Source organism: Eulemur rufifrons, chromosome 30, assembly GCF_041146395.1.
Source record: "Eulemur rufifrons isolate Redbay chromosome 30, OSU_ERuf_1, whole genome shotgun sequence".
Taxonomy (NCBI): Eukaryota; Metazoa; Chordata; class Mammalia; order Primates; family Lemuridae; genus Eulemur; species Eulemur rufifrons.
Window position 1 is genome coordinate 113,593,565 of NC_091012.1, and position 25,303 is coordinate 113,618,867.

General features: G+C 34.8%; 1 protein-coding gene across 1 annotated transcript in view; it reads right to left on the reverse strand.

Annotated features, from left to right (window-relative positions):
- Nucleotides 1–25,303, reverse strand: part of CFAP47 (cilia and flagella associated protein 47) — a 541,061-nt gene that overhangs the window by 363,738 nt on the left and 152,020 nt on the right. Inside the window, exons 33-35 of the mRNA XM_069464301.1 lie at nucleotides 22,436–22,628; nucleotides 3,278–3,375; nucleotides 2,870–2,986 (exon numbers count right to left, since the gene is read on the reverse strand). Coding sequence (XP_069320402.1) covers nucleotides 2,870–2,986; nucleotides 3,278–3,375; nucleotides 22,436–22,628 — 408 coding nt within the window. The remainder of the gene's footprint in view (nucleotides 1–2,869; nucleotides 2,987–3,277; nucleotides 3,376–22,435; nucleotides 22,629–25,303) is intronic.

Consider the following 25,303-nt stretch of genomic DNA (forward strand, 5'->3'; position numbering starts at 1 on the left):
TTTTTTCTGGAGTGGAACACTGTTTCTTCTTCTGACCTTAGACATGAGACTTTAGGTTCTTCTGATTCTAGGACTTGCACCACCAGCCACCCAGGGGCTCTGGAGCTTTTGGCCTTGGACTGGGAGCTGCATTATCAGTTTCCCTGGTTCTGAAGCTTCCAGACTAAGCCAGCTTCTCCAGTGCTCCAGCTTGCAGACAGCCTCATATGGGACTTCTCTGCCTCTCCGATCATGTGAGCCAATTCCTCCTAATAAAATCCCTCTCATTATCCTATTGGGTCTGTCTCTCTGGAGAACCCTGACTGATACAGTGCCCAAAACAAAAAGTTTTAAGGGTAAAGTTAGATTATCTATTCATCCTTAGCTCTCATCACTACTCACTGAATCATGTGTAGTATAACCTCCATAAATATTTATTATGTTTATTTTTTATATCCATCTTGAATAAAACATGCATTCTATGTTGAGGCTAAACAATTCCCACAATATTTCTGATTTAAATATAAGTCACATGGTAAAAAGGAGAATGTATAACTGTAAATTCCTGCTGTCGGGAATCTCTAAAACGACATAACATTGGCATGGCAACTCATCCAGCTCATATTCCAGTTGCAATGAAGGACATAATAAAAAAGAAATTTAAGCATTAATAAATAAGTATGGTGCTGAATTTTACAGGATTCAAATGTGAGCCAATAAAAGCATCAGAATTAATTCACTATGGATAAGTTCATTTGAAAGTGACATTTTTAAAATTTGCCATTTAATGCGGTTGGTAAATCTGGGCTGATAAAAAATTAGGGCATTGGAACTGGCTGATAAATATTTGGTAATTTTCTGCTAAGTTAACTGTCAATTTCTCCATTCATCAAATGTTGGACAACTTTCCTACATTTTTACCTAGTAAATAATTTTTAAAGCACTTTTTTGACTACACAATAAATATCTTGAATCAACATATATGAAGAAATAAAAAAGTAAAGAAGAGAATCACAATTTATGATGAATTGAATTTTCTAAACAAAGATATTTTAAATTTCTTGTGAATTCCTATTAAGCTCTTAAGGACCAGCTTAAACACCAAGTGTCCCATGCAACTTTTCCTGGTATTCTTATTAGGGTGACTTCTTGCCCCTTTGTTCTATGTCTGTTGTGGCATTCACTGTCTGCTTTGCATCAGCCTTTTTTTCATGTAACTTGCCATTATTAGTCTGTAACATCTTTGAAGGTATGAGTGTAGTTTAACCATATTTGTAGCCCTGCAGGGTTTATCCAGTGTCTTTTGCGAAGGAGATTAAATAATTTGTTGAATTCATGAGAAATATAATATTTTTATTCTTTAAAACCAAAGTCTTTTATTAGAGTTTGTCCTCAGAACTCTGCTATTATAAAAGAACTCTCTGACCAAAAATTTTGATTACAGTTTCTGTTTACAATTCCAGCAATAAAAAAGAATATCAATGTCAGGCTGGGTACAAAGTGACTTTAACATGAAAGGAAAAAAGTAAGCAATTATGAAACTCATTTTTCCAGCAGGTATAAAATATCACTTTATACCAAGTTGTATTTGAGCACTAGCATCATCCATCTTTCTGGATCACAGAATGGAAAACTCAAAGTTGTTTGGTTCTTTTCCTTTGCCCTTCTTTTGTAACTGGCCATCAGGTCTCGCAAACCGCATGAATTCTCCTACATAAGCTTATTGTTTTTAGTCCCCATTACAATGATGAGTAGAGAAAGTAATTGCTGTCCTCCTTGATCAGTTGAAATTTCATTCTAATTAGTCTGGGTCTCCTTTCTTTAGTTTTTCTCCTCTCAGTCCATCCTGACTTGTTACAAGAATAAAGGCCTTTATCCCCATAATGCCCATCTGATAAATTCCTGGTCTTTTATGCTAATATTCAATATTCAAAAAAAACATGCCTACCTATACGCTTCTAGTAACAAACTTCAACTGGTAAAACCTATTCAAAAAATTTCCTTCATGTACGCCACTTTTTCACACTCTACATTCTATTTGTACCAATTCCTCTGAAAAAACACTTTCACCGCTGCCAATCCAAATCCAATCCACCCTTCAAGACTCCAACTAACTTCTTTCTCTTCCACAATGTCTTTTTCTTTGGTGGATCAGTCTGCATCACATTGATCTCTTCCTTCATTTGTATTCCACATTTTATTTTTTGCATACATTCCTAATGACACTTAACTAAATGAGAACATTATTTGTCTTTTAATAGTCAAATATCTTGATAATTCAATGAATTTATATATTCTTAAAAGCCAAGAATTATTTATTGTATCATAACATTACCCCAAAGTAACAAAGATCTCATAAAATAGTAAGCATACAATATATTTTTGATTATTGATATTAAGGACTTGATGTGAATGGTTGAATGGAATTATAACTTGGAGGTCAACATATAAGTAAAATGTATATTGCCATTGTGATCTCCACACAAAGATTTATTTTAAAACCAAAATTAAATTTGTATTTTTTTTGCTAGTAAATTAGAAGATGATAATACAACATCTATATTTGAATAACTCTCCTCCTTTAGTTCATTCTTAGACATTGGGTAATGATAATAATGCACTCAAGCTTTATTCTTGTGGTTTCAGAAACCTGGACTAGACAAGTACTTTCTTAGTATGGACAGCTGAATGTAAATAATTATACACATTTTTAAAATATCTAGTAGATTTCTGTGGAGTCATATTTCTATTTCCACATTTGAGCAATAACCTATGAAAAGTCTGTTTCACTTCAGATTGAAAATTATGAACAAAGCAATTTTAAAAAGAAGTAAACCAATGGAAGAAATTTATAAAATATTTATAGAATGGGTGATATAAAGGAACCCACCTGTACGTTCATGTCAAAGCCAATTTCATGAAAAGCATTTATAACAATGAGGTTATTGTGCAGATACTGTTCAGGACATTTTGGTCTTGTGTACATATTTATAAAATGGGACTCAATCTGGAAAAGACAGCAACCAAACCTTTTAGTAATGGAATAAAAATTGCTGCTTTTTAAGTGTTCTTTGTAGTTTGGCAAAGAATGATTTAAATATTAACATATGTTAATAATAGGCTATTACACTCAAAATGCAAGAATAAACAAAAAGGAAATGCTAGCTATTCAGATTCAGGTGTTTGATTCAAAATTAAGACATTTAAAAGAATCAGTTTACAGAAACTATACTGCAAATTTTAATCATTAAGTTCTTTCAAATAATAGAAGACCATGGCGCTTAAAAATGACTCTTACCAAAAATGGGCAATAGGCTCCCAACTGTGTTGCAAAAACAAGGCCATCTGAAAGGTCTTTGTCGAAATTTACTATCCATCTCTCAGAGGGGATAATATCTGTTTAAAAAAAGAGGGAGAACAGATATAATAATAATTTTACTTTGGTAAAAGTTATCTTATGGAAATTTGAGCAATAGTCAAAGAAAATTATACCTCTGCTGGGAAACCAAAATGCGTATTATTTTGAAAATAAAAATAAATTTTAAACTTCAGAAGCTTCATACTATGAAAGTTATCTGTAAGGCTTTATAAGCAACTTCAGGCTTTCTCCTTTATCTCTGTATCAATGAAAAATACACTGCAATGTAGTCAAGGAAGAGAAATCCAATATTTCAAAGTTATTCATTCTGTTGAGTACCTTGAGCTTCAAATGTTTGTTCAATGATCATCAACATGGGTAAGGAGGCTCAAAAGGCATGGGATTACTTGTAACACTAGAGTATGCACACCAGTTTCCCTATTTGTTGCAGAAATTATTCCACATGGAGGGTAAGTACGTGGAAGGGGTTGGAAATTTATGGCTTAACAAAACAAAAACTGATCTGTAAAAGATAATACAAGATGGAGGAGTAATAAAAGAAATTCTCAATTACAGACATGATTACTATGCTGACACTGGAACAAAAAGTGAAAATACCTGGATATTAAGTGAATATCTGAAATATTGGCCTATACTGGGTAGAGGGTGATTTAAACAGTGGAAATTATTGCTATGTTGAACAAGACACTTCCTTTTTTCAAAAGTGTCTAAAAAGGTCCTAGATTCTTCATGGTTTGAGATAATTTCCTGTCTGAAAACAAGGGGAAAAACTGGTGATTTTCATAAATGCTTCCGAATCCCTTCATTCCCATTTATTTTAATTATCCATAGGTTTGTTGTTTTTTTTTTTTAGAATATTATTGGGGTACAAACATTTGGTTACATATAATGCCTTTGCCTCGCCAAAGGAGGGCTACAAGCTTGCCCTTCCCCCACACAGTGTGCAGCACATCCATTAGTTGTGAGTTTCCCCACCCCTACCACCCTCCTCCCATCCGACCTGCACCCAGTGAACATTAATGTGAGCACCTTAGTGTTCATACACTAATATTCACTCTTTGTGGTGTACACTTATAGGAATTTTAGGGATACATTGATTTTCTTAAGTGTCCTTCACAAAGCAGAAATGTTAGTATGGTAAAGTCCAATATGTTATTATTTTTTACGGATTATATACTAGCCTTATATCTAAGAACTCTTTGTTTCAGCCATGGTTATACTAATGTTATCCTATGATTTTTTATAGAAGTTTTGTGGTTTTATATTTTATATTTAATTCTATGTTCTACTTTGAGATGATTTTAGTATGAAGTGTGAGGTATAGGTCAAGGTTCATTTTTTGCACATGCACCTATATTTTATTTATTTATTTATTTTTTTTAGACAGAGTCTCACTCTCTTGCCTGGGCTAGAGTGTCATGGTATCAGCGTAGCTCACAGCAACCTCAAACTCCTGTGCTCAAGTGATCCTCCTGTCTCAGCCTCCCGAGTAGGTGGGGCTACCGGCATGCGCTATCATGCCCAACTAATTCTTTCTATATATTTTTAGTTGTCCAGATAATTTCTTTCTATTTATAGTAGAGACAGGGTCTTGCACTTGCTTAGGCTGGTCTCGAACTCCTGAGCTCAAACGATCCTCCTGCCTCGGCCTCTCAGAGTGCTAAGATTACAGGTGTGAGCCATGACGCCTAGCCTGCACATGCACCTTTAAATGTTCAAGTTCTATTTCTTGAACATACTATCCTTCCTTGATTGAATTGCTTTTGCACTTTTATAAACACAAAAAAATCAGTTCATTATATTTGTGTAGGTCTATTCTTGGTCTCTCTATTCTATTCCTTAAATCTATACATCTATCCTTTTACCAATACCATATAGTCCTGATTATTGTAGTTTCTAAATTTCTTTTAATTTTTCAAAATTGTTTTGGCTATTGTAGTGACAATGGTTTTATATATACATATATACATTTTAATATCAACTTATTCATACCTATTAAAAATGTGATGGAATTTTTATTGGTGTTACATTTAATCTATATATCAATTTGATATCCTAAAAATATTTAATCTTCCAGGGCCGGGTGCGGTGGCTCACACCTGTAATCCTAGCACTCTGGGAGGCCGAGGCGGGTGGATGGCTCGAGGTCAGGAGTTCGAGACCAGCCTGAGCAAGAGCGAGACCCTGTCTCTATCAAAAATAGAAAGAAATTACCTGGCCAACTAAAAATATATATAGAAAAAAATCAGCTGGGCATGGTGGTGCATGCCTGTAGTCCCAGCTACTTGGGAGGCTGAGGCAGTAGGATTGCTTAAGCCCAGGAGTTTGAGGTTGCTGTGAGCTAGGCTGATGCCACGGCACTCACTCTAGCCAGGGCAACAAAGCGAGACTCTGTCTCAAAAAAAAAAAAAAAAAAAATTTAATCATCCAACTTAGGTTTATATTTGGGTATTTCATTCTATGGTGCTATGTTAAATGGTATATTTTTATTTTTAATTCCAACTGTTTACTGCCAGCATATAGAAATAAAATTTATTTTTGTGTACTGATCATAAATCTTGTGATCTTGATAAACTCATATACTAGTTCTAGGAATTTTTTGCAGGCTTTTTTTTGGATTTTCTACTTGATAGTCATGTTGAATTTCCACCCCCTTCTCAGCGGTAGAGGTGGGGTTTGCTGCTGGTGTTGTTAAATTTTTGTCTTTCTTTTTCTTTCTTTCTCTCTCTCTCTCTCGCGCTCCTTTCTTTCTCTCTCTCTCTCTCTCTCTTTCTTTCTTTCTTTCTTTCCAGCTGCCATGAGTTTTCACTTGGGCCCTAAAGATGACAGTATGTGTTGTCCTTCCCATAGATTAACACATCTGTTCTATAGGGTTGTATGTCCCCTCTAAAACTCACATTGAAATTTAATTGCCATTATAATAGTATTAAGAGGTGGAACTTTTAAGAAGTCATGAGGGCTCTGCCTTCATGAATAAATTAATGCTGTTCTCATGGAGTAAGTTATCGTGGGAGTTTGGCTTCCTTTTTCTCTCTGTGTCGCATGCTTCCACATCCTTTCTTGTGTTCTCTCACCATGTAATGCCTTCCATTATGATATGGTGGACCAAGAAGTCCCTCATAAGATGCAGTCTTTTGATTTTGGACTTCTCAGCCTCCAGAGCTGTGAGCCACATAAACTTCTACTGTTTATAAATTACACAGATTGTGGTATTCTGTTATAGCAATGCAAAATGAAGACAGGTCAATAGGAGGCTGGGTGAATTGCTTGCCTATACAACAGGTCTGCATTATGGGGTACACATTATGCAGACTAAATCCAGTCATTTCTGTGACTGACTAGTCAGGTTTATGGAATAAAAACCTGCAGGAAGATGCAGACTCCCCCTATAACTGTGGCCCTAGGGACTTCATGATCTCTTGCTGTATATGCTTGGCTTCTACCAATTCACCAACCACCCTAACTCAACCATTCATAACAGTGTCGAGCTTATCAAGTAGATCATGGCTATCATCTCATTTCTTCTGGTAAGCACCTGTTTCTCCCTGGATTTAGGGCCACTTTGTGGCCCTGTAACCACAGCTTTCTGGAGAGCTCAAGAAAAATTGAAAATTTGCTGTTTGTATGGCTCTTGCTGTTGTTATAAGGATATGAGCAAAGCTCTTTCCAGTTCTCTACCTTCCCAAGAAGAAACCAGTGGTACCTATTTTCCTTCAACCCATTACAACTTTGGAACAGCTTTGAAATTACTTGTCAAACATCAGTAGGTGTGGGCTGTTGCTACTCAAATGTGGCTCATAGTAAGAATGGATGACAATGATCCTTTGAGGACAACATTGGAAAGAGGTAAAAACAAAAGTTTAAAGCTCTTCTCTAATCTCTAATCCTATGTTTGTATCTTTTATTCATATATATATTTTCTTTTTCAAGGCTGCTGCCAAGCCCTCCTCACAGTTTAACACAGTTTTAGACATGTCAAGAATTTTCTTTGTTTTCATCATAGTTCCTTTGATACAAGCTACTCTCTCTTCTATACTACCTTTAAGGTTTGGCTACCTTAACTGAACAAAGTGAATCAGCAGCACCTGCACCAAATGGAACCTTGTTGAAAATGCAGAATTTCTGACCCCACTAAACACCTATTGAAACATAAAAATAGGTTAACAAAGTCTCCAGGTGATCTGTATTCACATTACTATCTGAGACATGTTGGTCTACGGTTGTTTTCTGGAGAGCGAACCACGAGTCTAATCTAGTTATCATTTGTCAAGAACCAGAACAATTAAGTGATGCTCTGCACATTTTTTAAAATTTTAATTGGGAAGTTATGTTTTAATCCATTTTCACATTACATCACTTCAAGTATGTGGATATATTAAAATAGTAATAAAAGTCCTAGTATTAAATAGTATTATGAATTAGAGATATGACTGTTAAAGATAAAATTGAATCACTTAAAGCATTGAAAGAATAAGTGCATTCACTTATTTTTAAGAAGATCATAATTTCTATATAAATTCTATTTTAGGTGATAACAGTACATTTTTATAACAGTTTTATTGAGATATAATTTACATAACATAAATTTCACCCATTTCAATTGTTCAATTCATTATTGCTTAGTATATTCACAGAGTTATACAATCATCACTACTATATGCTTTTAGAATATTTTTATCAACACAAAGAAACCCCATACTCATTCACTGTCACTTTCAATTTCTCTCTTCACTCATATCCTGGAAATGAATGAATTTGGTTTCTGTCATTATGGATTTGCCTATACTGGACACACCATAGAAACAGAGTCATAAAATATGTGCCCTTTTGTGTTTTGATGTCCTTTATTTAGCATAATGTTTTCCAGGTTCATTAATGTTGTAACATGTATCAGTACTTCATTCCCTTTTATGGTTAAATACTATTTTTTTTTTCTGAGACAGAGTCTCGCTCTGCTGTCCGGGCTAGAGTGAGTGCCGTGGCATCAGCCTAGCTAACAGCAACCTCAAACTCCTGGGCTTAAGCAATCCTTCTGCCTCAGCCTCCCAAGTAGCTGGGACTACAGGCATGTGCCACCATGCCTGGCTAATTTTTTCTCTATATATTTTTAGTTGGCCAGATAATTTCTTTCTATTTTTGGTAGAGATAGGGTCTCGCTCTTGCTCAGGCTGGTCTCGAACTCCTGACCTCGAGCGATCCACCCGCCTCGGCCTCCCAGAGTGCTAGGATTACAGGCGTGAGCCAATGTGCCCGGCCTTTTCCAAGTTATTTGTAGTATTGGTTTTTATACTTAATAGTTTTTCCTGCATTTAGAATTCATTTTTGTATGTGGTATGTAGTAAAGAGATAACTTTACCTGAATTCAAAAGTGTCAGCTAATTGACCTAGCACTATTTACTGAATAAACTAATATTTATTACGGATTTTGAAATGTCACATTCATCATACTAAAGTCTGTTATATACTTTCCTTGTCCTGAGTTCCCTATTGTGTTCAATACAATTGTGAATATTACTACAGTTTTATAAATATTGTTCTTTATAATCTGTTTTCTCTTTTTCTCTATATCATTAATATATTTTCCAAATTTCTATTACAACAATGTCAACCCTGTAAACCTTGCAGGTGAACAAAGCAGCCAATTTTAGAAAAACTCAGTAGTGGAGAGAGGGAAGAGAGTCTTACATTAGCACATATTAAAGTACAATGAAAATAAAAATGTTAAAGAAAAAATATTACAAGCCTAAAATACTGAATGTTCAACATCATTAGTCACTAAGGAAAAACAATTCACATCCTAATGAGATATCACTTCATACCACTTAATGACTATAGTCAGAAAGACAGATAATCATAAGTATTGATGAGGGTGTATAGAAATTAGAACCCTCATACATTGATGGTAAAAATGTAATATGGTAGAGCCACTTTGGAAAACAATTTGGAAGTTTCTCAAAATATTAATCATTCAGTTATCAGATAACCCAGTCCTTCCATTAGCATGTAAAATACTCAAATAGAATGAAAACGTATTTTTGAAAAATTTTTACATGAATGTTCACAGTGGCATTACTTATAATAGCCAAAAAATGGAAACAACCCAATTATCCATGAACTAATGATTAATGGGCAAATAAAATGTGATAGCCACACAATGGAATATTACTTGGTAATAAAAAAGAATGAAGTACTGATACATGCTACAACATGGATGAACACTGAAAACATGCTAAGTACAAAAAGCCAGTCACAAGGATATTGTATGGTTCATTTTGTAGGAAATGTCCAGAATAGTGAAATCTAGAGACACAAAATAGATTGAACCTGCGGTCTTCTGATTTCAAGATTATTCTTTTTTAAGCACAAAAGGAAGCCAGAAAAGCTTCATCTTTGTCTGCTGCACCCATTTTAATAAAAGGATATGTTCTGTAAAATTTGGATTTAGTCAAAGGGCCACATTTAAGGACCCAGAAGGCCACATGTGGCCTTAAGGTGGCAGGTTCCCCACCCCTGGTAGCCTTTTCCTGGATTTGGGGGAGTAAGAAGTGACTGCTAATAGGTATATTCCATATCCATTAGGGTATTATGAAAATGTTTTAAAATTAGATTGTCATGATGTTTGTGCAATTCTATCAATATATAGAAAATTACCAAATCGTGCACTTTAAATGGGTGAATTTTGTGGTATTGGAATTGTATCTCAATAAACTATTAAAAACACACTTACTATATGACTTAGCAATTCCACTCCTAGGTATATACCTCATATAAATGTTCTTCATGGGTTTATTCATAATAGCCACAACATGGAAACAACAAAAATGTCCATGAATCAAAGGAAAAAGAAATTATAGAATATACATAATAAATTCAAGAACATTCAACAAAGTCACCAAATTCAAGACCAATAACTACACTTTCTCCAAAATAGGGAAAAAAAAGTTCTCTTTCTGTGCTTTAAAGTAACTATCTTATATTCTCAGGTTCTTGACCTTTAAGACCTCAGTTGACACTGAGTCAGTCAGTCAACACTGACTCAAAATTGAGTCAGGTCAACCAATACCATTTACATGGTTACATTCTGTACTGTCACATGAGGTAAAGAGCTAAGATGTAAATTATTTAACAAACAGATTTTAATATTGAACATTTAATCTTAGTAAATGTTTGAGAATAATGGTTGTTAACTACTGCTCTTGAAATTATACGGTCTCATTTATTTACAAATGTTAGTAATAACTAAGGCAATAATTTGCCATTTCTTACTGTTACTAATATAATCCAATCATGGCAAATCCCTGCTTCCTTGAACATTTCCACAATTTACCTAACCATTGAACAAATCTTATAAGTCTTTCATAATATCCTTTTACTATGAGACGCCCCATGGTTCCCTACAATGTACAGTTTCCCCTGTTGTAGTGATCATTCAACCAAACTTGCTCAACTACAGATGTGTTCCCAGTGGTCTTTGGCTGGAAGGCATTGATATTGAGTAGGTATGAATATGAGAGATTGAAAAGGAGAAGGAAAGGGAGAGATAATAATGTGGTGGTCTGGCTTTCAGTGAATTTTTATATCCTCCATTGTCCAGGACACATGGTTATTGTCTTGGTTCATCATGATTTATTGAACCAAACTGTTAATCCATTGTAAAGGGTTTAACTTCCTGTCCTCACATTTGTTTCCCCTGCTTAGCAATTCTCTGAATTTAATGCTGATCTTCATACTAATCATGACTTCTATGTATTGACAGTCACATTTACAAAATAAAACAGCCTAAATATAACATTAAAATGTCAGATTACACTATTTCTATTGTCTATACGCATTTCAATCTTGCCAAACCAATGATGAATATTTAAAACTGAACATGAAAGGAATAATTTGGAGCTTCTGGAAAAAAATAAAAAGTTCATTGTAAATAATTACTATTTTCTTGTTTAATGAAAGAGAAAATTAGACACATTTGAAACAGCCCAATGCCTACATATGTAAGACCTCAACACCACATTAAGAACAGATAACATTACTAAAAGGTCATATAATCTCCCAAACATGTACTGAATATTGTTTATTTAATGAACTATTATAAAATGAACATTTTAAATTTTACTTGGAAATCAGGGCAGCTTACAATAGTACATAAAATAAAGGATGTTACCAAGTATACTTATAACTGCTCCACTAAGAAAATGGCAAAAAATCAGTATTTTTCATTCATAATAACTACAGCTATTACTTCATGAAAAGAATGCTGAAATTAACATAAGTTAAATGTAAGACATTATTTTGTAGAACAGAGCTCCTTTGAACAGAGATTTTGAAATGTTCCAATTTCTGGATTTTATTAAGAGTGTAGTCAAATGAAAGGACTTAGTCCTGTCAGAAATTCCACTTTACACTACAAAATGGTCTGATACTGCCCTTAGAATCACCAGGTGATTACAGAATGATAAAATTTCCATTAGCAATCCAATGTAGCAATTGAAGCAAAGGATTCACAGTAAAGACTTAGAGGATACTCTATCATAGGCATAATCTACTGAAGAAAATATTAAGGTGTGAAAAAAATGATTCATTGGTGAGAAACATTATAGTGTTAAAGATAAAAGGGTCTAAGCACACACAATACAAAGAACTACTGGGAACAGAAGGATGTATATATAAGAGCAAATTTACCTACTACCAAGCACTAAAAAGGTCCCCTATTTATATGAGATGTATGTCCATTTGTTGAATGGAAAATATTTTTTTACTTTCACAGCACTTAGAACAAATCACCATAAGTCAGGGAGTTTGAAACACAGGATGTATCTCTCTCTTTCTTTTTGAAGTGGCTTCAGCTACCATTTATAGTTAGGAAAGAATACTTCCCCAAACTGTGATTGACTTTCTGGCACCTTGTAGTCCATAGAAGGCCCAGGGTTAAGACATCTCAGTCTACTCCCAGTGCTAAATCTGGGTGTGTTAGCTAAAGAGAGTCCAAACTCTGTCCATAGCAATCCATGGAATTGCTGCTGCCAGACCAAATGCTGATTTTTATCATAACAGTCACCTGCTTAGTCATCTCCCTTGGGTCTACAAGGCCAAAAGAATCATTGGTTTGATATTCAAAGCCCTGGATGTCTGGGACTCTCAGCCAACTTTTATTACTTGCTACTTTCTAATACTCCTTCCTTCATCAAGCTACTCCCTTAACATGTCTTTCTTGATTTTGTCATTATGAAGAAATTCTAATGAGATAAATATAGCAGACCTGTTCTAACAGAGGCAGAGGTGCTGAAAAAGGAACTAAGCATATACGTAATACAGAAACAACCTGTTATGTTAGCTCCACTGCTAAACTCTCAAGAGTTTTGGGAAACTCCATAAACAACTAAAAATTCTTTATTGGTTTCTCCATCAGGATGAACAAGGAAAGAATATTCATGAGGATGACTCTGTAAGCTATCAACTAAACAGTGCACCCAAAAAATTTGTAAGCAAGGGCTACTGTTTTTTCTTCACAGTGTTTTTTTCTTTTTTCTTGTATCTGCTCTGTCTTATATGTTTCCTGTGTCTGCCTATGTCAGAAGTCAACCTATTTGTTGGTTTCCCTTTATATAATATAAGTAAATAGTGTGATGATTCTTTGACATTTCACAACCAATCACTTTATTTTTTAGATCTACTATCCAACCCTCCTTTTCAAAAGACATCCTCCAAGAATTTCCATCCATCATGACCATCTCCATTCTCTGTATTTCTTTAGCATTAATTATTTCTAGCACTTACTTTGGAGACTTAACAAATATACAGCCTTGAATGACAATTTAGCTGTTTGGGGTTTACACTAATTCCCTGACTGGGTTGAAAATAGCAGAGACCATATCTTAAATTCTTTTCACATCCATTTCAACAATTGACACAGTGTTGTTAAAAAAAAATCCAAGAGCAGGTTTTTACTGCAATCGTTATTGTTATTATTCACCTTCCTCAGCCTGAACTCTTCTTTTCTGACAGTCTCTCTTGACTTGGCTTCTATGAAACTACCCTCAGTTCACTCCCTACTTCTACCATTCTGTCTTTTCTCTTTTGCTTCCTTCACAGAATTATCCTATCCAACCATCACTCTTTATGTTCATCCTAGAATTTTTCCTTGGCCTTTATCAAACAACTCTCAAACCCATCTCAGTAACTTCAACCTATACCTATCAGGCTAAATGTTGTTGTGAGGTACTGTCTCCCACTGGAATCTCCATGATCAAAATGAAGCTTACTATCTTCACCCCTTTTTCTCCTTTCTTTCACTCCTCCCAGTGATCAGACATTTCAAACACATCTTTGATTCTCCTTCATACTCTGCATCCAATCAATGGCAAAGGCCCACATACCTCTTTATAATTGGTGTTCACAATAGTTTTCTCTTTTCTATCTATCCTCAATGTCCCTATGAGCCCCACATTAATATATTTTGACGTATTTAATAGTTGTGGAACTTTTTGCCACACATCCATCCATTTCCTCCTTCTTGCTACCAGTGGACTTTTTCCCCTAAATGTGACTCTGATCCTGTTCCTTTTTAATTAATTATATAAAAATTCTTCTGTAATCAAAATAGCCTGGTTTAAATAACCTTTCAAGTCTTATCTCTCAGTACTTCCAATATTTGTGAATTGACTTAACCAATTTGTATTCTGAACTGCCACTTGAATGGGACACAAGATTATCACTGCTGGCTCTATGCTTATACTGAATTTTCTACGTCTAATGAGTTCTGTGTAATCCCCATGTGTCAAAATCCCACCAAGCCCAGTATCATGTTTCCAACTCAAGACAGCTCTTCCTTAATCCTGTAGTCTTTGGATATTTTTGCCCTTATAGCATTCACTGTATTTTTTGTATATTGCATTTTACAGGTGAATGTTTTAGTTTACGTTTTTTAAATTTTTCTGATGGGGGGCATAGAAACCAACTGACTCATTTTGCTACACCCTGTAGGAACTTACATAGTTTCTCACATATAGGAGGTTTTGCTATGTTGAAGTAGAAGTTGCTAACAAATACTAGGAAAATGAAGAATAAATAGTTTGTAGTTGAAAAGGCTTTTTGTCAGAAGAAAAAGTTGGAGGCGAAAATTAGAAAGCATAGAGACATAAAGTTGGACAGTATCACTTGGCCTGACAAACTATGTAAAGATAAAACAATTATATCTGTGGATTTAAGGCAAGTAATAGATGGTGAGAGAATGATGTAGCAACAGTAGTTTTGTAGGTAGTGCTTTGTTCCTTAGAATGAACTTGTGGCCAAGAGTTCCTGAGTTTGACTTTTCTGTCATTAAAATTGGTCCTTCTAAGCAGCTATATCTCGACATGCATCTCCAACCCTAGCCGCTTCTAAGCAAAGATATAACCTGGTTCTCAATATTTCTGCTGAAAAGGATGACTCCATAGTGCTTTATCCTCTATGGCCTTTAGGGAATTCAAGAATTGGCTTCAAGAATCCACTATTCTCCCCAGAGTACTGTGTGGCCTCAGTTTATTTAATAATGGAACTGATAAGCACCTTTATTTCAAAAGAAAATTTAAACCCTTTCTCACACAATTCTCTTTCTAATAAATAATAATTTCCCCCTCCTACCATGAAATTTGGAACATGAGTGCAGGCTAAAAGACATTATCAGCAACAAAGCCACTAGGAACATTAATCGCTGACTGAGAATAAGGGAGGGATAAAGACAGAAAGAGATAAAGCTGCATCATCCGGGGGAAAAGTGGTTTTCAAATTTTGATTTATACAATTACCCAATGCTAAATGCATTAACAAGGAAATTGCCAGGTTATAATCCCAGAAGTTCTGATTTAGGCTATCCTAGGTCAAGCTTGGGAATTGCACTTTAACAAGCATCCTCAGGTAACTGTATGACTGAGCTCTGTCATGTAAATATTTTAAATTAAATCACTAGAGGCTCTGGCCTAGCCCTAATTCTCACATTGGCACTACGAAGGCAAGCAGGCATATTTAAATAATAGAAAGCATTTGATTAACATACAAGTATACCATAGGTTTACTGCGTTAAGCTAGCCTCCAGTAATTATACGAATGCCATTATATTAAGTCTCTTCATTTGTGTACTCTAAATACCTTCGGTAATTTCTCCAAAGGCTCTATATGGTTATGCTCTAAAGTAAGGAAGAGACTACAGACTCACTTCAGGGATTTTTACTTTATGGCATGCAACTATATGGCATTTTTGACCAAGCAGAAGTTTTCACATAGAGCTAATGTTAATGCTATTCCACACTGATTCAAAATGTCCTCTGATCAAAAGTTCTGAGTTAGCTATTCACTTTATTTTGTGATTCAATTCATGGTATGTCCAACTGGCATCTCACCAAAACACCTGAGCCCTTTAATTAGTACATATTTAAATGTATTTTAAGGAAATGTATATTGAAATTAATGTGACAAAATGGAATTGTAGCAGTTATCATGTGAACAAATGTTTACCTAATATATTACATGGCCTATATCAAAATAAAGAACTTGATGGGGGTGGGGGAAAGAGAGAGAGAGGGAAAGAGGGAGATCGATTCGTTCAAGAGAGAGATTGATCTGTTCAAATTATAAAGAAAAGTTCCGAGTTCAGAGAGTTATTTGGTCTTTATTTCCAGATGAGAAACTACAGATTTATGTCTTATTAGATGTAGTTATTCTTCTCAAAAATCTGTGACAAATCAATTTTTGTGTAGAGAGATGTATTTTCAGTGCACAGGGATACTATGGAAATGGTTCTAGTAAAGGTAATAATCATTTCAAATTTATATCTGTTAGCTATTTTTAGACGTAAATCCCTATTTTAAGTATCAGCTTTATAAAAAGCTAACATCGTCTGTAATTTTATCCTGCCCCTACCTCTATATAGATAACTTCAAAATAAATAAATAATAAATTTTATCATGGTCATGCCACCTTCCAATTTTACCTGTCAATCTCTGAAAGGTCCTATGGCTTAATTGGCATAACACATAGTAGGTCAAATTTTAATCAATATCTTCTCATCACAGATACTGTGGTGGTAGAGTACTTTGCCAAACAATATCGATTTGTTTGATTTTTATTGTCCTCATAAGTATTTTTAATGTTAGAATTAAAAATTTCCTACAAATGTTTACTTCACAATAATGCCTCAAGTGTTGTGATAAAGAATATAGGTGAAGAGCTTATCACAGAACCAAACACTTAGTAAATATCCAATATTTTTGTCATTATGATCTTTATTGTCGCTTATGATAAATTAGACAAGTCACTGAGATAAAGGATTTAAATTCTTTTAAATCTGGGAGATAGAAACAAGTGTCAAAACCATATGACAAACATAAAATAAGCTTACAGAAAGTATGTTATGGTAGGACAAAGTTATCTACTCTTGGGTACTTCTCATCTAGTTTTAGGAAGATATAGGAAAGTTTTGTGGAAGAGGTAACATCTATGATGAGACTTGAATTGTCAGTATGAAAACACACTAAAAGAGATTTCAGCCAAAGAGAAAAGTTTTATAAAGTTTAAATGAGAGAAAGATGTAATTCACATAGTTCATTCAATAGTTCATAGGCCTAAAGCATGGCATGCAAAAGTGAGCGTGTGGAGGTAAAAGGTGGTAGTTATTGAGGTAAATAAAAGAGCATTAAAGGATTTTAGGCAGGGGCCTGAAGATTGGATTTGTGTTTTAGAAGGAACCACACGTGGCTATGTGGGCAGTGGATGGGCAAATGACAAGACTGGATGTGATAAATATCATGAGAGGGCAACGGAGTTGAAAGTGATATAAATTAAAAGAGTGGCAATGGAGATAGAGAAAAGTAGGCAAATTTAAAAAACAATTTGGAGGTAGAATCAAACTAAATTGATGGTTGGTGGTTAATTAGATACAAGAAGGAGGGATGACTAGATTTTTGACCAGTGAAATTTTAGGTGCTTATGGAGGTATCCATAAGGACTAGGATATGCAGGACTGGAGCTGGGGTGGTAGGTCTAAGGTAGAGATCTGGATCTGGGAGTCATTGGAAGAGTGACTCAAACAAGAGGCTATATATGGCCCAGGTGTGAAGGTTTGAGCCAAAAAGAGAAGAAGGTAAACCTCAATGTGAAGAAGGAAAGAGACCCTAAATAAATATTGATAAGGAGTGGCTTGAGAGTTATTAAAAAAAAAAACAGAATGCTTCAGCTAGTGTGCAAGGGTGAGACAGGAAATCTAAAGAAAAAGGGTGTTAATATATCAAGGAATAGAGGAAACACCTCCATTTAGAATCTGAACAACTCTAATGCTCAAAAACTTTGTATTTTCTAAGCAGAAGCCTCCATGAGTAGGAGCTTTTGGAAACTCCCATTCAATAATTAAAATTTAAGTGTTCATTCTCCTCCTAGTGGTCAAGGGAAAAAAATAAATTAAAAAGAGAGGTTGGAGAAGAGCTGAAGAACATGTAAAGGAAGAAGTTTGAAGAAATTGAGAAATAAGAAAAAATTAATAGAAATAAGAAACTTACGTACATGACAAGATTGAGGAAAGTAATCTGGGGAAAAGAAAGAATGCCATACAGAGTAATGAATGAAGGAAAATAGCAACACAGGGTGAGAGAGAATAGGTGTTATGAGGGGAGCAAAACAAAGTCCAGACAACAATGCACATCAATGTTATCAATACAGAAGTCTATGAAGAAAATTATTTATAGGGTAATTACATTCTCAAGGATAAAAGTATAATATTTGATAAAATAGTGAGTTGTTGGCTTGTCTCTGTTATCTGTCATATGTTCAGCTTTTTATCCAGTTTTAATACTTGAACATCTGTTCAACTTTTTTTGGCTTTATCTACCTAATCACCCATTTAGCTACTGATTTATTTAAGAGATATTAATTTAGCAACTTCAATGTGCTCATGCAGAGTTTAAAGCCTGTGTGGACCTTACAGACATATGCTATATTTGATATTATTAGAAAAGATGAGGTTTATCTAAAATAATTAGACTGAAAATTTAGAACAATGCTTACTTAAAAGACACAAATAATATTAGAGAAATTTCAATTTGCTAAAGTTTATGAATTTAAGACTTTAAAGTTTAGGACTTTAAAAATGTACAGGTCACCAGAGCAATGGGTTTAGATTTATTAGACTTATTACTTAATGGGTCTGACCATGTAATTACTATTTTTTGCTTTATTTAAAAATATTTCCATAAAATAAACTTTATTTTTTAAAGCATTTTTAGGTTCACAGCAAAATTGATTGGAAGGTACAGAGAATTACCAAACATATGCAGCCTCCCATACAATTAACCTTCTGCACGGCAGTGGTACATTTATTACAACTGATGAACCTACACTGATAAATCATTATTACCCAAAGCCAATAGTTTATATCAGCATCCACTCTTGATGTTGTGCATTTTATGGTTTGTGACAAATGTATAATGACATGTATCCACAATTAAAATATCATACAGAGTGGCTTCACTGTCCTAAAAATCCTGTATGCTACACCAATTTATCTTCTCTTCTCCCTAACCCTTAGCATCCACTGATCTTTTCTGTCTCCATGATTTTGTATTTTCCAGAAAGTCATATATTTGAAACTACGAAGCATATGCAGTCTTTTCACATTGGCTCCTTTTACCCAATAATACACCTGTAACATTCCTCCGTGTCTTTTCATGACTTGATAGCTCATTTCTTTTTAATGCTGAATAATATTCCATTGTCTGGATGTACCACAGTTTATCCATTCACCTACTGAAGGATATCTTGGTTGTTTCAAGTTGGACAATTATTAATGAAGCTGCTACAAACATCCATGTGCATGTTTTTTTGTGGACATTCGTTTTCAACTACTTTGGGTAGTATGATTGCTGGATCACATGTACTCACCAGCAAATTGGATTCCCTGATCATCACCTAAGTGCACATTTGGGAATAACACCAACTAGGTGACGGGCAGGTGTGTGTGGGGGGATGGGTGTATACCTACATAATGAGTGCGATGTACACTGTCTGGGGAATGGACATGCTTGAAGCTCTGACTGGGGGAGGTGGGGTGTACCCCCATAATAAGCTGAAATTAAAAAAAAAAGAGATTTACTTAAAAGGTGAGTTTTTTGAAAGTAATTGTTGAACAAATATCATTTTGTGATCAATTTAATAGCATTAATAAAATCCCATTTTGTGGTCCTCTAGTCTATTTTTTTTCAGACTATAGTATACATTGGAATCACCTGGAGATCTTGCTTAAACACAGATTGCCAGGCCCCACCCCTAGAATTTCTCATTTATTATGTTTGAGATGAGGCCCTATCCCTCTACTTTCCACAATACCACTGGACCAAGTTGTAAGCATGGTCTGACTTTACCAATAGAACGGGAGTAAGTAAAGTTAAGTCTCAATGTTGAGAGGTAAAATCTGAGAAACTGAGTATGACTTTTTCTCAGTCCAAGTTAATTTAGGTTAAATCTTTCACAGAGCTTCTGCTCATTGACTTCCACATTTACTAACCATAAAAACTTGTATTCAGGTACACGCTGAACATGGAAAATGTCTGCTTCTACCTCAAGCATTCAACGTGACCCCTACATTTGTACCCAAAGGTATAAGCTAGTAAGCTAATATATATTTAACTATCTGGAATAGGGTAGAAAGTATATGAAACCTGCGTGTGTCTCTTTATTTACTCATTTATTCATTCTATTTGGTAGATGCTATAGTCTGAATGTATCTTCCAAAATTCACCTGTTGGAAACACAATCCCCAGTGCAACAGTGTTGTTGGGCCTTTGGGGAGGTGTTTAGGTCATAAGGGCTCTATCTTCATGAATGAATTTATGCTGTTATATAAGGACTTGATGAAGGACTTTGTCCCTTTTGCCTTCTGCCATTAGAGGACATAGCATTCCTCTTCTCTGGAGGATGCAGCATCAAGACACTATCTTGGAAGTGGGGGGCAGCCCTCAACAGACTCCAAACCTTCTGGTGCCTTGATCTCGGACTTCTCAGCCACCAGAATTCTGAGAAATAAATTTCTGTTCTTTATAAGTTACTCAGTCTCAAGTATTCCGTTATATCAGCACAAAACTAAGACAGTCATTATCTGTTATTTTCCAAGCACAATTCTAGGCTTGGAATACAGCAGTGATAGAAATAGAGGAGACTGTTGCTGTTAAGCAGCTCACATTCGACTGGAAGAGACAGACAATAAACAAATACATATATGTTATATTGATAAAGTGCTACTGAGAAAAAATAGACCAGGAAAGAGAAATATTCAAGCACATTCCATTAAAGAGAGGGTATTAAGAAAGCTTCTCAGATAAGGTGACATTTGATGGAGGACTTGAATGAAATGAGAAAGGGAACCAGGAAGATATCTGGTAAAAACAATGTTCTAGGCAGAGGGAATAGGAAGTGCCAAGGCTTTGCAAAGGCATAGGTTTCAGTGTGTTTAAAAAAAAAGCAAAAGGGTAAATGCGTATAATGCATTACTCTAAAAAATGAGGCAAACTCTTTGAAATTAACTTGCACAGACGGTTCTTTTGGTAAAAATAGAAACGTAATACTTTTATAACAAATTAACATATTCATTTCTAGTATATATACATATTTTATAACACTCTGGTTAAAGTATTACTCCACAGTAATCAAATCAATTGTTATGTGTGTTTGTATAGCCCTCCTTAGTGCTATTTATTTGTGCTTTTTAAAATATATTTTATCAGGGAAAATAGATTTTTATAAGATACGAATTTTGGTATTTTCAGCATATCATTTAGAAGGTAATAAAGCATTCTATCTTTACTGTTCTTAAATACCAATATATCAATACATCTCTTTTAATTTTGATGTTTTGTAAAGTAATACCTTCAAGTTAAGAGTAACTGTAATTCGGCCGGGCGCGGTGGCTCACGCCTGTAATCCTAGCACTCTGGGAGGCCGAGGCGGGTGGATCGCTCGAGGTCAGGAGTTCGAGACCAGCCTGAGCAAGAGCGAGACCCCGTCTCTACTAAAAATAGAAAGAAATTATATGGACAACTAAAATATATATATAGAAAAAATTAGCCGGGCATGGTGGCGCATGCCTGTAGTCCCAGCTACTCGGGAGGCTGAGGCAGTACGATCGCTTGAGCCCAGGAGTTTGAGGTTGCTGTGAGCTAGGCTGACGCCACGGCACTCACTCTAGCCTGGGCAACAGAGTGAGACTCTGTCTCAAAAAAAAAAAAAGTAACTGTAATTCAAAGTCTCATTTTAAACTAAACTCTTAATCTTCTTCTTACTTCTAAAGTTTGGATTAAATTATGAAGGTTGAGTATAAACATAAATTATTTTATGTTAAAACACAGCCTACTCTGAACACAACAGGATTTTATGTACTTGAAAGAGGGGAGCTGAACTGAAGCTAAAGAAACAATGACTATGCACACTGTCCTTATTACAATCAATGCTTAGGATGAAGAAAATGCACAGCTATATTAGCAATAGGAACTTTTCCAAAATAGCTTAAGATTCTTGGGATAGGAATTTATAAGCTTCATCCTGCAAGAGTAGAACAAGGGAGTATGGACCTGAACCCTGGGGCTTGTCTACCTGTGAACACCTACATGTCTCAGTATATGAAGCTAATATGACTTACCCACTAAAAAATTCATGAAGCATTATTACACTTAGTGATTTCCAACATGATCCTCATATCATATGTAAGATGTTTGCTAGTCAATTTGATCTCAACTAATTATGTACAATGTTTAAGCAGTGTCACCTATAGTTAATATTTTATACAGTTGAAAATGTCAACAACGATTAGGGCTATCTTTCATTTCTAGAGCATCTCTATGTACATTTTTTATCATTTATTCTTCAAAATAGGTTAAAGAAGCATTTACATTTGAACAAATTTATCTTGAAGATGTTAAGAGGGCATCCCTTTTTGCAGAACAGAGAGTAAATGTTGGATTTAGAGCTAGAATCCATGGATTCTAAGTATAGTTCCATAGCTTCTATATCATCACAACACAATTTGCAATAATTTATTTAAAGAAATAAATAACTTCTTACCTTTGTGACAACTCTTCCATATAACATGTCGAGCATTCTCATAATTTGTGTTCAACCAACTAAGTAGAATTCTTTCAGAATTAGAATATATGTTGCTGGATACAAAACAAGGATTGATTTTTGGTGTATTTTGCAGATGTATGGGGGGCATATTACTGCTGCCATATGGTACTACCCGGGATAGGACCAGAACCTGAAATTGAGAAAGAAAGAGAGAGATAACTTTAATTAGATTCAAATGGAAAAAGTAACAAATTAAGAGTAAATGAAAAATATGACAGGTAGATAAATAAAGAAAGGCACCAGTATTTTCTGCTTAAATGCATCCAATCAAGAGTAAAAGAACACATCAAATTTGTCCCACTAATGCTTGTTTTAAATTCTCAACTTTTTGCTTCTATAGCATTTAATCTACAAGGCACTATACTATGTAAGAGGCTTATTATCCAGTGGGGAAAAAAAACTGCATTTGAGAACAATTCTGTTGACTGTCAATTAATTTATAACACAGGGATTTGAAATGCCTTTCTTATTTCTATGCTGGCTCATGCAATTTGGAAAAATAAAATTTTGAAAGTACAAGTAATGTTAATCAAGTCAAAACTTACTGTGGCATTGATACTTATTGAAGAGATCAGTTTTTAAGATGACAAAAGTGTACAGGAATTTGTAATTTGACATATTTTTATCCTATATTGTAAAATTCAATAGATGTATACCACATGTTTTATTATGAAGCAATACCTCTATATTTAAAAATAATTAAGCAATGTTCAGATTAACTAAAGAACTCTGCACCTGATCAGTATAGTACTATAGTACAGAGCTACTCAAAGTGAGTAGCAGTTTGTTACAGGTTCTGGATGAGATGAACAGCTCGTGATCTGCTACCTCACTATACAGATCTCAAGAAATTTATTAATGAAGGAGTCAGAGCATCAGTTTACATTACAGTACACAGTACAAGTTCAGCTCCTTGGTTGATCCCAAACCTTTAATAGGCAGCTCTCCAATGGGATGGGTATGAAGAAAACATTTTGAGTGACATGTGCTATAGAGATACTCTTGGTACCTTGTCCATATTTCCTCAGCACTCACCTGCACATTCTGGAGGTTGCTTATTATGAAAACCTACAAGTCTTTGCTGGAGGGATTATTTTTTCTGGCACACGAGAGCACACTTAGCTCACAGAAGGCAAGCTAGGAGTGCCAGAGGATAATGACTCCAAAAACAGTCCCCTACCCAAAGATGATCAGAGAATTGGTAGATAAGTACTCCAGATTCCTCAACACTCAGTTGGGATGAATAAGATGTGTTCTACAATGTCTCCCATAGATCCCTAGTGGGATTGAGCTTCAGTTGCCCACAGTGGAACCTACTTGAAACCACATCGGTTATTGGCTTCATTATATTCTGTTTCAGTTCCCTACTATTCTACTACCCATGCTCCTTGGGATCCCCCCGGAAATAAAACTATTTGTACTCAAATAATTGTCTCAGAGTCTGCTTTCAGAAGAATTCAACCTAGGACAAATACTTTCATAGTCCAGTATATGTTAACTGTAAATTTGGAAAAAAGTGGTCTTTTTTTACATAGTACACATCTATTCTATGTAGTGTCTCAAACAATTACAGTTTAAAAATTATTAAAATACCTATGGGTGTCCCAAAAGTGCTCTTCTCTTCGCCACTCTGAGAAGTATTTTAAAATTCTATCAAAAAGTTTATTTCTGAATGTCAGCTATTTATCTGGCTTATGTCTAGTGAGAATAGACAACCATGAATGTGAATTGCATCATTTTAGCATTTTTGATAGAAGTTTTACAGAACTGCCTTCTTTTTTCATTCTGGCAGTTATATGGTCTATTCAAATCTAATATATTATAAAATGCAACTAAAAGCATTTTAAAAGGACCCCACCTCTTCCTGGGGAATATCAAATGCTGAATTATCTGAGTACAGTTGATAAAATAAATGTTTAGAGCTAATGACATGAGCTGGCTCAGGATTCCTCTGTCATCTGTCACCTCTACTCTGCAAATGAGACAAGATCTACAAGTCACCTTTGACTAAGAATACAGATTTAGTGATGGACCTATATGGATTATGGGTATAAACTTTAATATAGGAAGAGCCACCACTCTGAGTTATTTAATTCTAAAGCAGTGCTTCTGACATCATCAGTGGTGAAAGAACTGTTGGTTTTCACTTTGCCACAGAATGATAGCTTTGTAAAATACTCTAAAAATAAATTTCTAGGAAAATAAAATGAAGAATAAAAATGTATACAAAGTACAAGACCCCATCACATACAAATCCAAATACACCTTGGGCAAGAATTGTTACTATTTGTTGCCTATCATGCAAACCACACCAAGCATGAATTCAAGGAATGGAATGAGGATTACAGAGGACAGAAGCCCTTGTTAGCTGTGCCAGATAATCGATGAAATTAGAGTAAATATGTTCTACCTATCCATATTCAGGAAATTCTTTCCTGCCCTCCCATTGTTTGGATATGTCCTTCATTTTTGTTAAAAACAGGTAATTCAAGAATGTGAGTGATAGCACCCCTTTAAAGTCAATAGACTGGCCACATGATGGATCATACTCCTTGGTTAGCCTACCATGTCACTATAGAGTCATATAAAGACTTAAAAACAATGACGAAACTACTACTACAAGTATATACTTGCATATATTGAATGCTATGCCCCTAAGGTCATATGTACTTCTAGTTCTATATGAACTTTGCCATTATATTTGCAAATATTGTTTTTCAATAACTTTTTAAAAAGTATGTGTTATTTTAATCTATTGGCCTAGAAAACACATATTAATTTTCACTTTTTAATTACTCATAAAAA